The 14778-nt window shown below is 44.7% G+C and overlaps 1 protein-coding gene across 7 annotated transcripts in view; it reads right to left on the reverse strand.

Annotated features, from left to right (window-relative positions):
- The window catches only part of SLC8A3 (solute carrier family 8 member A3), a 141320-nt gene that overhangs the window by 17238 nt on the left and 109304 nt on the right, over positions 1-14778 (reverse strand). For 3 of the 7 annotated variants that reach the window (XM_038545086.1, XM_038545083.1, XM_038545084.1), the window contains exon 3: positions 1639-1745. The exons of 2 other annotated variants lie outside the window; for them this stretch is intronic. In XM_038545086.1, coding sequence (XP_038401014.1) covers positions 1639-1745 — 107 coding nt within the window. Of the gene's footprint in view, positions 1-1638; positions 1746-14778 lie in introns of those variants that run through there. 2 more of the 7 variants (XM_038545089.1, XM_038545088.1) reach the window with 1 other exon arrangement.

Here is a 14778-nt window from a genome sequence, read left to right on the forward strand (position 1 = left end):
GGGTATCTCTTTTAAAAACAAGTCATCCAGGGAAGCAAAATTTCCTTGAAAATCACTTCCCATCAGAGACTGGCATGAGGCTGGCTCAGGCCAATTGTCATTAGAGACGTTGCTATGGGGATCTGGATCATCCCCATCTTGGTCCTTCATGGAACCACAGTGCGGTTGGTGGGTCCCAGCAGGGAGCCATGATTGGTATTTCTTGCTTACTTTGTTTTTGGTCCAGGACCTAAATGCTCTCTAAAGGGCAAAGAGGTGCTAACAAACAACGACTAAAATGTCTAATCAGAACCTCTTATGTTCCTCTTTCATTCTAAAGACATACTCAGCTTTGCGATCTATCAGGTAGACTGATCTGAGGTGGTTTGTTAGACACAAGATTTGCCGTGCATTTGTGTTTTGTGTGTGTGTTTCAGGAGTACATTTTTGGTTACCCTTTTTGGCACTATTTCTGGACACCTTTACATACCTTGCCCTCAGTAGACAAAACATGAAAGTAAATGACTGTCAAGAAGAATTTTCTAGGAACTTCTCTCTAGGCCCTAGATATTGGAACCTGGGGCTACCTATGAGATGTGAGCCTGGCAGTTTTTCCCTTGCAGGGACTCGCTGTGGGTTGGGAATGGGGTGCTCTGTGACCAAGGGCATGGCCTGAGGGACATGATTGATGGCCTTGCCAGGGAAGGAACGTTGCCCCCCCAAATACTGATAGCTCCCCCTTTTACACAGATGATATATCCAGAAGAGGATGTTCTGACTTGCCTGTTGGAAGTCTGGGGTGTATGAAGTCGTTTAAGTTGAAGGCAAAGGCTCCATCGACTCTGAGAAATTCTTTTATCTCTTGGGAAAGCTCCCACTCAAGTGAGAATCCCCTCTTCCACTATTCTCTCTGCCACCACACTTAGATGCTCTTTGCAGGGAAAAGAGAGTCCAGCAGGTAGGTCTGTGACCTAGACCTGAAACTCAAACCTATACTTTCAGCTCAATCAAGGTCAGGGAGAGAAACACATCTTGCTAGCAGGAATATGGCAGGAAAGAGAGCTCCTAAGGCCTGCTCTGGGGAATGGGATGAACCATAAATAGAACCCAAATCCAAATACATCGATTCCCAATGTCTGGGGACTATAAGCTTAGCCCTGAGAACAGCTACCCCATGGGAATCTGTGCTGAGCACCTGGGCCAGTTCTCTGGTGTTGCCCTCCTGCCTGGTGCTGTGCTGTGTCATCTTTTTCTTTCCTGTGTAGGACACCATCCAGGAGAAGCAAAGAGCCCCATATATGACACTCTGGACTCTGGCTGACTCTCTCTCTCTCTCTCTCTCCCTCTCTTTCTCCCTCCCTGTCTTGTGTTTTTCCCATAGCCATTTCTCCATCCCACAAAAATTACCACTACCTCTTGAACATCCCTCTTACGGATACCATGTGACAGGCTGGCAGGTGTTAGGGCAGAGCTGGGATCAGAGAGAGGAGAAGGAGAGGTGGAAAAAAAGGAAAAGAAAGAACAAGAAAGAAAACAAGGGGACATGAATTAGAGGAAGAAGAAAGGGGAAAAGAAGACAAATGGGTTGGAGAAAGGAAGAACCAGAAGAGGAGAGGAGAGAAGAACGTTAACGTTAGTGTGGAGGACAGGGTACTACACCTTTCTGCAAACTCATATCCACCATGCGGGGGCCCATCATCTCAATGAAGTAATTCTTGTTTTTCTCATACGCCTCATCATCAATTACCTTGATGGGAATTGTTTTGCTGTGGATGGAAAAATAAGTATCATAAGCGAGGAGCAGAGTGGTGGGGGTGGCAAGCCAGCCAGGAGAAGGAACAGGAAGAGAAGAAAACAGTGAGAAGATCCAGAAAGGTCTAAGTGCGCCCCCACGGGGGCACCCAGGAGAGGGACTGCCCCAGGCTCCCTTTCAGGCTCACTGGGCTCCTCCTATTTAGGCTTCGTGTGGCTTTGTGGCATAGTCAGACTCAAAGACTGCAAAGTCAAAGGTTCTGGTTCTAATCTTGGATATGCTACGTGACCTTGGACAAATAATGTAACTGACACACAAACAGGTTAAATAATGCTTACAGCGTCCGAGGGCGGTTGTGAGAACAATGAAATAATATACATATAATGAATTTTTAAAAAATGTTTTGACTTTTGAAATCAGTTGGGTTGGTCTGAAAGGTTTATCTTATAGAAAAGGACATAGATGGGGGTCATGTTGGCCTATAACAATCTTGCCTAGAAACAGAAGGACTTTTCTCTTTCTCTGTGGCCATGACTACCATGGAGAAGCCAGGAGGGCCGTGTGGCTCAAGTCACACATTCTGGTAATTCACAAGGGGCTTCAGAAACTACAAGGCTACCTACAAATGAGCTCTGCAGCCACAGGGGTGCACTGACTGGATCCCACTAACTGCAGGGTGCTCTGAATCACAGTTATCTTACAAATCCTATAATGACCCTGTGACTACCTCAATTGGAGTATTTTTATGTTAAAAGATGTTTCACTAAATAATGAAAAACATAAACCAATTTTAGTAGTCTTGATTTCCATTTTTCTTTCCTTTCTTTCTCCCTTCCTTCTCTTTCTCCCTCCCCCCCTTCTTTCTTTCTTACTCTTTTCTTCTTGTGTACTCTTTCTGTCTATCTGTCTTTCACTAGGAGCTTTAAAAGCAAAGATGGACCTGGGCCTCTCCCAACCTTTGCTTAGTAATGGGGACATTTCAGGACCAGACTCCAGTCTAGGCGTTTCACAGAGGGTGTACGACATTGCTGAAAGGGTTGTGCACAGATCTGAGTCTCCCCTCAAGAGGGACACACACAAGGAGTCCTGTCCAGCTGCATGTACCTTCTCAGACTTGAGTGGCCCTAGGCTATATCTATCTATCTATCTATCTATCTATCTATCTATCTATCTATCTATCTATCATCTATCTATAGTATATAAAGTAGGAATATCTTTCTGACTTGGGGCAACCTCTCTGCTCTCTCAAGTTTTCCCAAGTCACCATTAAGAGTGTTGGATGTCTACAGAGTTCCTTTGTCCACACTGCTGATCCCTTAGAACCAACCAAATGTGGCCCTGTCACTCCCAAAGTGAATTAATAGTAGTTACTAATACACTCTGGCCCCTGCCAATCCACTGTTTCAAAATTCAAAATTTCAAGACTCCAAGCCATCATCACTGGCCACACTGACTCCCATGACAGAAAAAGCTGGCTGTCCAGCACAGAAAGCATGAGTGTTCAACCTCTGAAAGGCCTCTCTGGCCTCTCTTCCTTGAGAGCAGCAACAGTGATACTAGAGACTGAGGACTTGGGGTCAAATCTGGTTTCCACTTCTCACTAGCTGAGTGACCTGGGGCAACTTGCTAAAGCTTTTCAAGTCTCATTTGTAAAGTGGAATATGAATATTCAGAGCTTTTCAAGTCTCATTTGTAAAGTGGAATATGAATATTCGGAGCGTTCTTATATGAGATAATGCACATGAAGTGCTTGGTGGGGTGCATGTTCCCTAGAAAGTGTTTAATAAATGGAGTAATATGACCCTGGTGGTTTGAGAGTATTATATAAGGGTATCTTACCATCTCCAGGCATTAAGTCAGAAAATAAGGGGAGATCAATACATTGAACTGGTGGCGCAAGAGGTGGTACAAGCTGGAAACAGAAGTCAGGTCAAGAAAGAACTGGATAATACAGGATGATCCATCCCAAATGGGTTAGGTGAGGGACATGTGATGTTAAAGGTGAGAGCATAGATAGCAACTCCTATTTTTTCAAAATCTAGCCTTGTGTCCCTGTCAGCAACAAGCTCTGGGCTGGACAGACCACATGTCATAAGACACAGTGTGACTTGGGCTTGTGATTTTTAGTGAACAGATAAAGAGAATAAGAGATGCCATCAATAAGCTCAGTGGACGACAGAAATGAGGACAGACATTAGTAGTGGCATGAGGAATGGAGGTTAGCTAACTGGAACCACTGGCAGAGGGTGTTATGAGTGGAGGAGGCAGGTTACGAGACTCCCTTGCTGAGATCAGTTATGCGGAAGGCATCACATCTGTTTGGACCTTGCCTAAAAGCTAGAGAAACCCTTTCCAGCTCTTAAAAACCAAGGAAGTCCTCAGTTTTGCTCAAGCCACACATGAAGCCACAGGTATATTTAAATTAAATGAGAGTCACCAGCCAGGTCTTGAGTTCTCTTTCCAAATTTGTTCTTCCTCATTTCAGTCAACAGCAACTAAATAGATTGGATAGATTCCAGGTCTATTCAAATCTGGAATCTCTCCTGATTACTTCCTTTTCCTCATCCTTCCCCCCCCAACCCCACCTCCACCCTCATACATGTAGTTGGCCACCATCCTTCCCTCTGCTACCAAGACCTAGATCAAAACAACATTGCCTTTCCTTTGGAGTTGGTAATAACCTTCTAAGAGATATTTCTGCCTTTGCTCCCTCCTTCAATTCTCCCCAAGAACACAAGATTGTCTATTGAAAATGCAACTCAAGTTCCATACACCCCTACATTTGGACTAAATACAAAGTCCTTACCATGGCCTATAGGATCTTACATAATCCAGCTACTGGTGACCTTGCTGATTCCATTCATAATATTCCCCCCTTCCTCAGGAGTCTCAGAGTCACTGGTCTTTCTTTCTGTTCCTTAAATCAAGCTCCTTTCCACTTAAGGCATCATCCTTGCTTGTTCTCTGTGCCTGGTTCTGTGCTATCCTCACCTTCTGGGTCTCCACATAGGCATTACCTCCTAGGAGAGGGGTTTCCATGGCCATGTTACTTCCTTGGTCTCTACCTCCCCACCATGGGTTACCTTCCATCAGGTTCCATCTGCTCATTCCCTTCACTGCCCCAATCACAGCCTGAAGTTGGCTGGCTAGTTTATTAACTTACTTGTTTATTGTCTGTCTGTCCACAATGGAATGTAAGGGCCACGATGACAAGGAAGCTGTCTCACTTGCCCTTTCCATCCTAGTGCCTGGTGTGGAGGAGGCCCTCGACCATTACTTGCTGAAGAACCCAAGGTGAATTTCTAACACACCTGAGAACACATCTGTCTTTTTGCAGTGAAAATTCATTAGGAACAGCAATAAAAAATTTTTGAAGGCTACTCTGATTGAATGCCAAAGGATGCCCAGTGGGACAAAGAGACCAGAAGCCCAATGTCATCCAACGACACCCTCAGCTGATTAGCCCACTCCATTTGTCTGTCTACGGGAGAGCTCTCCAACAACAAGCTGGGCTTGACTGCATGGGGCTTGGCTGGGGTTTTTGACCTGCCCTGCTTCTCCTCCCAGCCTTCTGCTGAGGGAGGAATCAAAGCATCAGCGTTCCCAGCTAAGACTGGGCTATACTGCTTGGAAAGAATGCTCCCAGAAGATCTCCCACCAACAAGCCGAAAGGGATCAGGAAATCCACATATGGGCTGCCTGGCTGGCCTCTCAGAACATTCCTTTGTATTGAGGACACCCAATTCCAAATCAGTCCTCTAGTTCTCAGGGTACTGTGAAGGGAAAGGTGCTTTTTTAGCCACCGAGGAAGCAGCATGTATTTGTTGAATGGATGAATACTACATTCCTTTATACAAGGAAGGGACCTAAGATAATACATACACTTACATTCTCAACACATGAGAACTTTATTTCATCCTTACTTCAGTCATATAACATAGGTATTATTACTTCCACTTTAAAGATGAGAAAACAAATTCTCAGAGAGGCTGAGTAACCTGCCCAGAGTCACACAGCTAGCACATACAGCAGAGCTGGGATTTTAGCACCTCTCCATTATTACTCCTACAGCTTATTTTATGCAAGCTGGTCGATAAATTCTGGATGCCATTCCTAAGCTGTGCCACAGTGAGTAACTACAGGATTCTCCATTTAAATTCAGGCAGCAGGGGATCCCTGGGTGGCGCAGCGGTTTGGCGCCTGCCTTTGGCCCAGGGCGCGATCCTGGAGACCCGGGATCGAATCCCACGTCGGGCTCCCGGTGCATGGAGCCTGCTTCTCCCTCTGCCTGTGTCTCTGCCTCATTCTCTTTCTCTCTCTGTGACTATCACAAATAAATAAAAATTAAAAAAAATTTAAAATTGTTTAAAAAAAAATTCAAGCAGCAGGTCAGAAATTCAGTTAATAAGTGGATTTGCCTCTGCACTGTGTTGTGAGTAGGTGGTTCCTAACCCTTCGGCCCTCCCTTGCTGGAAGTAATCTCTAAATAATCTGACTTGGTGACTTCTTCCCTTCTGATTTCTACTAAATGACTCTTCACCATATCAAGAAGGATTCTTTCTCATCGTTTCTAAATTTATCCTGGCTGCTCCAGGCCAGCTAATGCTCACACAACTTCCTTGACCCGGGGCTTTGGGACAGAGCTGGCAGTGGAGCTGTTAGGTTTTTTGTGGGAGCTTTCAGAAGCCTCACATCTCTGTGTTGGGTTCTTGTAGTCTTCTTTATTAGGCACCAGCAGACCCCCAGGTTTATTTATTTATTTATAAATAAATTTATTTTTTATTGGTGTTCAATTTGTCGATATACAGAATAACACCCACTGCTCATCCCATCAAGTGCCCACCTCAGCGCTCGCCACCCAGTCACCCCTACCCCCTGTCCACCTCCCCTTCCACCACCCCTAGTTCGTTTCCCAGAGTTAGGAGTCTTTCATGTTCTGTCCCTCCCGCCTCCAACCACACGCTGAGGGCCGACACTGACACTCCCCACAGCCTTACCAAGGTCTAGGGGAAAGTTTCCTTGACTCATGAAAAGGTTTAGAATGCCCTTATTTATTTCCTCTTGGAAAAAGATGTCCATAGGGTCCCCAAAAATAGTGCTTCTCAAACTTTGATGTGCATTTGTATCCCCCTGGGATCTTGTTAAAATGCAGATTCTGATTCAGTGGGTTTGGGGGTGCCTGAGATCTAGATCTTGTTAGATCTGCATTTCTAACAAGCAGCAGGGATATACCCATGCTGTTGGTCTGGGGCCCAAGACTTTTTAGAGAAGTCTCTCTGATTCTAATAAAAACTTAGGGAAAAATCAGACAGCTGCTCAAATGCTGTGCCAGTCAGAGAGAAGGAGGCTGGAATCAAAGGCTGGCATTTCAGCCAAGGGCTGGAGGTAGTAGGTCCACTCTGACACTGCATTTTGTGGGGGAAATTGGAGTACACCCAGAGTAGGGTAACTAGTATGGTGAAGGGTCTGCAAACTATGTTTCAAATTAATTTGCTAATGTTTATATAGTGACTACCTTCTCCCAGGCACTGTGCTATTCAGGTACTTTACTTATATTAAGTAATTTAATCCTTACAACAAACTGGTGAGTTAGGAACATGCCGGACAAGGTGCTGTTCTCTCTGTGTGTATTATCTCACCAAATCTTCACCATAACCAATAAAGCAGATGCTACTTTTGCCTCCATTTTATAGATGAGGAACTGGAAGCCCAGAAAAGTTAAGAGACTTGCCCAAGGTTGTAGCTAAATAAGTGGCAGAGCTGGGATTTGAACTCAGTGTGGCTCTAAGGACTGTGCTTCTAAGTGAGATCTGATATGTGGTTCCACAGGACAAATGTCTGTTGCAGAAGATGACACCCCTCCACCCCCATGGTTCTGGGGCTGTCACAAATGCTGCTTCCAAGGCACTGAGGTCATTGGCAGTGAGGCAGGCTTCTACTTTACCATGTACCGTTACAATAATAAGATGAACTGGCTTATAAGGGAGTGGCTGCCCCATTCCTGGTGGTATTAAAAGTAGGATGACAATGCATGAAAATGGCCATGGAGAGGATTCCTGCATGCTACAGAAAGTCAAGTAGATGACCTATAAAGGTCTACACCCAGTGGTATACTGGTAAACCAGCTCTCTCGGAGGGGAGGGGGTAGGCACTCTGATTTGGGGTATATACTTTCCATGGTTTAAATACTCCCACTGTAGTCAATTTAAAGTTACTAAGTTTTTGTTTTGTTTTGTTTTATTAGATTTTATTTTTTTATTTAAGAAAAGAGAGCAGGAGTGGGGAGAGGGGCAAAGAGAGAGGGAGAAGCAGGCTCCCCACTAGCAGGGACCCTGATGTGAGGCTCGATCCCAGGACCCTGGGATCATGACCTGAGCTGAAGGCAGACACTTAACTGACTGAGTCACCCAGGTGCCCCTCAAGCTACTAAAATTTAATGACCAACTTGTAAATTCCTAAACATTTAACAATCTGCTCTTATGAACCAGTAGTAGTCAGTTCCAGCACACGACTGGCAGCGTCAGATTCTACTAAAATGTTTAAGAGACGTTAGGATGACAAAAGGTGGTTCTGACTGATTTACAAATAATTTTACCCATGCCAGTGTTTCCTCAAAATGGGTAATGATCTGCTAAAGTAAGGTATGAATGTGTTTATCCAAACAAGCCTTTGGGAAAAAAAAAAAAACTCAAAGGCTTTTAAAAGGAATGTGGGTGGGTGAGAAAATACAGGGGCCCTTACAAGCAGATAGCTTCCTCTGGCTCAAGAAGGGGAAGCCAGAGATCTGAACCATGAGAAGGACTTAAAGGGTTGTTTCTGGTTTAAAGATAAGCAGGAATGCAGGCAGTCTCTAGTAGCAGAGCGGTCTCTGAATGACAGCAAGAAATGGGACCTTCAGTCTTACAGCCACAAGAAACTGGACTCTGCCAATAACCCGAATGACCCTGGAAGCCAACACTTCCTCCTAGCTTCCAGACAGGAGCCTAATTCAGACTTGATTTCAGCCTTGAAACCCTGCACAGAGAACTTAGCCACTCCGTACCTTAACTCCCGACCTGCAGAACTGTGGGATAATAAATTGATATTGTATTAAGCCTTTAAGTTTATGACAACTTGTTACACAGCAACATATGGGGGGCTTGTTTGTCTAACAAAGTCAGGAACTGAGCCAAAGGATCTCTTGAAATGGTCTTGCCCTATCTATTTTGTAATCAGAATACTTTGTCCCGATGGCAGTGCCACTGCTAGGCTATCTAGCACCTTTGTGCAAAGTTGAGAAGAGATACAGTCCTGGAGATGCACAGCCCAGTGAGGACAGAATGCCCTTCTCTAGCTTGCACAACAATGCATCAGGATGCTGGGCTTGGCATGGAGAGAACTGGCTGGATTTGTAGTTTTCCACTCAAGGGTCTTTATGCAGTGCACAACCTGCACAACTGTAAGCAGCAGCCCTGCTTGGCAAACTCTTGTGTGATTCACTCAATATTTCACACAAATGCCAGAACCAACAGGAATATGGGGCAGGCTAAGGCAGAGAGATGGATTTCACTGAAAAACTTTCTGCAACTTGGGGTGGGGGGTGGTTAGGTGGGAGATGAACAGGCAAGAAGGCACAAATGAGGAAGGAGGGCTGTTTAGGTGTGTATGAAGGAGCATGCACATAATCTTTGCTGCTTTGGCATCTATTCTGGACCCTTCTGATAAGCTGTCTGCTTGTAGTTTCTTCACAGCGATGAGTAAGTGTACCCACAAAGATACAGCTTCCCCTAAGCAACATGTAGGAACATTTTGTCTCCACTGTCAGTTAAGATCCGACTGCTGGGCCTGTCCATGGGCACATATCCACAACGTGCTTGAGGACTTGGGAGTCATTCTGTCCACTCTGGAATGTCTGGGTTCAGAACTGGGCACTGTAACTTATGATTGACTCATTTGCGCTCCCAAATATCCACTTCCGCAATGCCTGAAGAGCTTCTTACCTGTGGCTAAAGGGAAAAGTACGCTTCAGATGACTGTGTGATTGCAGATTTAGGCTTCAGGATATGGTCAGAGGCAAAGTGATACCAAAAACCCCAAAGGGGCCACTCACTCTGTTTCCCAAAGGTCAGGGCAAAGTGAGGAATTTTTATTTCTAAGAAAGGCAGTCTTCTAAAATAGGCCCCCTTCATTTTGAAGGCTGTTATGACTTGCAAGGCAACTCTACAAGGTAGAAATATTTTAAATTACAAATTTTTATTTTCTCCATTCTTTCATAGGATGAAGACTGAACTCTTTATCCCAGGAATTGGAAGTTCTCTGTAATGTCCATCCATGCATACTTCTATCCATCCATCCATCCATCCATCCATCCATCCATCCATCCATCCATCTCTTCAACTTTATCTTTTCATACTTGCCCACACACAAACTCTACACTTCAATTTTCCTCATTATGCTCAAAATATGCCATACTTCTGCTCACCCTAGAGACTTTCTTTCTTCTTTCCCTCTTGCCCTTACCTCCCACATCCATCACTCCATCAACTCATCCATCCATTCCTTCATAATGATAACACTGTATAATGAAACTACTTAATGAAATTGCATTAAACTGCATAATAAAATACTTCATTCAGCAAGTATTTATTAAGCACCTGATCATGGCAGACACTATTCTCAAGCAAGAATTTCTAACTTTAAAGAGTCTTCTGTGTAGCGGGGAGGCAGATATTAATCAAGTAATTACAGTCAAGTGTGGTGTGATGCTAGGGTAAGAATAGAGCTGAGGAGGCACACAGTCCAGAATAAGATCAGGAAGCCTCACCAGAGGAAGGGATATTTCAGCAGAAGCCTGAATGATGAGTCAAGTTGATTAGGCCATAAGGGGGAGAAAGGGTCTCCCAGAGAGAGAAGATGCCCTATGCAAAGGCTTGGTGGTGAAAAAAAAAAAAAAACACATGGTGGCTTCTAGGTGATGAAATGAGTTCAGTTCAGCTAGAGCACCAAGAGAGAGGGGTGAAGTGGGAATAGATGAGTCCGGAGAGAAGGCAGTGTCAAAGACATAAGGGGCCATGCTATAAGCCTATAAGCCCTATATGGCACCCTATAAGCCATGCTAAGGGGTTTGGGATAGTCTGCCCTCCTCTCTACCTATCCAGGGCCCCCTTACTCCATTCAAATAGAACCTAGGTACTACCTAGCTCTGGAGGATGTTCTTGCATATCCAACGCATGCTGGGTTCCCAAGGTTCTGACCACTGTACCAAACTAATCATGCACTGCCTGATGCATTTCTTGGCTCCATTCATATGTCATTATCTTGCTTCCTGAGCTAGGCTATATTTCAAAGACTCAGAATATGTCTTGCCTCCATTTCCTTCTCTGGTTCCTCTTCAGTGCTTACTGGATACATGGTCCCTGATTCATCCATCCACCCATGCTACACCTGTTAGAGTAAGCAGGTAAGATACATGAGCAGGAGGGAAGAAAGGAGGACAATGAATGGACAGTCAAAGGGACCACCTGGTGTCTACCCAGAGACCACGCCATCTCCCTTAGACCAACCCTTTTTGCAGTTCAACACAGACTGAGAAGCAGAAGACGGGGGCTACAGAGACTGTCCCAACTTTGGAGCATGCACACTTAAGAAAGACCACATCTGTGAGTAACCCCAAGGCTCTTATAATTATCATTATAATACCATTTGCATTGTGGTTTGTCTCCCCCACCCCCACCCCGTGGGTTGCACTTCAGCAGCTCATGGGAAGATGACTAACACAAACTTGCACAAAAGGTTCAAGGGGAAGAAATCCAGGCAGACCCATGGGGGGAACAATGATAACAAGATGGGAGGGAGGAGACCAAATAAACCACCATAAAATAACAATGAGAAGCTCAGCGCGCTGCCACCCATGCTCAGTCAGCCCGCTCCTCTTGTCTCTGGAGTGTACTGTCACTTTTTGCTAAATAAAAAACCTTTGCTACTTTATCGAGTCTTTCAACTGAGTTCTTTCTTTGGAGAAAACAAGGACCAAGGAATGCCACAACTCACTACCCCTGGAACACACTGGCTCATTATATATCAGAAGTACGTTCCTGGTCTCATGAATCTTATAGTCTTGTGAACATGTACAGAAAAACCTCCCTTTTGCTGCTTCCCTTTGCCTGTGTAGAATTTCCAGAAGGTATGGGGTAATATTAAACTCTAGGAAATTTGTTATCTCTATAGAAAGAATCAACTTACATGCTGGAGCAGCTCAAATCAGTCTTGGTTTGAACATACCACAAACCTCAAGGAGGCTCCTAAGCTTGACTATTTCTCATGGCCACCATGCAAAGATGACATCATGTATGTGTAAGTACGTGTGTGCTCACATACATGGAAAATCAATGTGTTCATGAAGTGTCTAATTCCAATTTGTCTGCCAGGACGAGAGTGCTCTCATCTCTTTAGGCTGCGATAAAGATTCTTCTCCCTTCTTACTGCTCTATGGTGGGGAGTGTTTCATATTCCTGACTGTGTGTATGGGCATGAATGGGGCTATGATGGGGTGGAGTGGGAGTTAGGAAGCTCCACTCTAGGTTAGTGGGAGAACCTGGTCTTGAAAGTAGTCTCTGTAAAGGCCTTGCCCAGTTATTCTCAAAAGGGAATTCAATTTCCAATCCTTATAGCAGTGGAACTGGTTTAGGCTCTATATGTGACTCAGTGATTTATGGCCCCATGGGGCCTCACGTTTGCCCTGCCTCTCCTTAACTGAGTAAGGTCTGAGAAAGGGAGAAGAATTCACAGCTCTAATTCTCTCCCGCTTGCTTCATCTTCTTTTTTTTTAAATTAGGTTCTTTTTTTAAAAAATTTATTTATTCATGAGAGACAGAGAGAGAGAGAGGCAGAGACCCAGGCAGAGGGAGAAGCAGGCTCCATGCAGGGAGCCTGACGCAGGACTCGATCCTGGGACTCCAGGATCATGCCCTGGGCTGAAGGCAGCGTTAAACCCCTGAGCCACCCGGGCCGCCCTCTCCTGCTTGCTTCTAAGTCAAGAGGGAAAGTGAAACAAACAAACAAACAAACAAACAAACAAATAAACAAACCTACCAATGGTCTGGGAATAAATGGTTGCTGTCTTGAAGTTGATAAATCCTCTTTCTGGAAAAGCAATGAGCATAATCTACAAAATCATTTTATTTAAGTGTGCTCCCAGCATTGAAGAGAACAAATGACTGGTTATCTGATTCATAGTTTTGGAGATGTTGGGTCTCTCTGTCTTGCTTTCCCTCTCTGGTGGGCATCTCTTTTTTTTTTTTTCTCTTTATATTTTATTTATTTACTTAAGAGAGAAGAGGGCAAGTGCGTCCCCCCACATACACACTCACATGCAGGTTGGGGGGCAGGGGGAGAAGGAGAGCATCTCAAGCAGATTCTGTGCTGAGTGTGGAGACTGACATGGGGCTTAATCCCACAACTTTGAGACCATGACCTGAGCCAAATCAAGAGTCAGAAGCTCAACTGACTGAGCCACCCAGGCACCCCTGGACATCTCAGTTTTTAAGAATGACTGTGATCCAAGCAGAAAGGAAAGAAGACTATATTGTACAGACATGAAACTTCAGGCGCAAGAAAAACCTTCTAATAATTAGGAAGAGAGAGGGACCGGCTCCTAAGGACGTGAGTCAGATATTGTCAAAACTCCATACTTGCACCTTAATTTCCTGTCCACTAGAGCACTTATAAAGTCCATACTGCTGGTAGATAATTTCTAGAGATCCCAGTGAAAAGCAAGTTTGGGAAAGATTACCATCTCTGGGCTGGGTGGAGAAAATCTTCAATTAGAGACTTAACTACATAGAAGACTGGCTTATTCAAGAGGTCTTCTTGACTGAATCAATCAGGGACTAAACTAAGGCAGCATTGCTCAACGCAGTGGGTGACATGTTCACACACAAGTCACCAGGAATGCCACCCCCCTGGGGTTGGGCAGTGTTGCAGCGGCTCCGGATGAGAAAACAGCATCCAGGTCACATGTCAGCCATTGTCACCATTTGAGTGTATTATGTTGTGGGTCCCAAAGGATTTGTCAGAAATTTCTACCTGTGAGACTTCTGAATGAACTATTTTCCAGTTCTTGCCTTCTACCAGCCAAATGGTAAATTCTTGTTTTGTAGCATCTAGAGACAAAATGGGGCTCAGGCTGTCAACAGTTGGAGCCAGAGCACCTGAATCCTAGCCCCTTCTAGCTGCAGGAGTGCTGAGCACTGCGTCCCCTCTAACGTGACAACCTTGCCTACTGCTAGTTTCACAGAACTTGGCTATCTTATCAGGAACATAGTAGGCAAACTTCTTAGAGAATAGAGTCTAAAGGCAGAAGCTGAGATTTTCACAAGGGTGAGGGGAATAAAAATCCTCTTTGCTTTGTGTTTAAAGTTCTGATGTTCTGCTGATGGTTAATGGAAGAGGCTGAGATAGAATAGAGAGTAATGGATCCAGGGCCAGGACCAGGGTGAGGCAAGTGAGGCACAAGTGCAAAATTTAAGGTTATACCAAACAACTCAGTAATCCAGATAAGCAGTATTTTAAATATTTTTAAAAGTCAGAATTAATACAACAATCTATGATGAACAAAATATAACAATTTTAAATAAAGACAGGGCCCAACCTTGATTTCCGGGGCTCACCTCCCCCTAATCCTAATCCACTCTAATGGTCATCTGGTGCCTTCTGGTGTGACAGAGAGAACATCAGGAAGCAAAAGACTGGAGTCTGAGTTCTGTGGCTTAAATTACCACCTTCCCCCGGTCATCCACTCTCTCTGGGTTTATACAAGGAAGGCAAGAGGCCTTATTTCTCTCTTGGGGTTTTTGTGGGTAATGATATGAGTAACACTATCCTTGTTTCAACCAGTAAGAGTGTGTGTGTGTGTGTGTGTGTGTGTGTGTGATTGAGAGAGAGGGAGTGAGAGATGTCAGTTAGGCTACTACTTCACTCTCCAGAGCTAACAACATCAGCCTTCCAGGAAGCCAGCCAACTTCCTCAGCCTTTCAGAGTCCATCCCCTCCTCATGGCTCTCCCTCACC

The sequence above is a fragment of the Canis lupus genome, chromosome 8, assembly GCF_011100685.1.
Source record: "Canis lupus familiaris isolate Mischka breed German Shepherd chromosome 8, alternate assembly UU_Cfam_GSD_1.0, whole genome shotgun sequence".
NCBI lineage: Eukaryota > Metazoa > Chordata > Mammalia > Carnivora > Canidae > Canis > Canis lupus.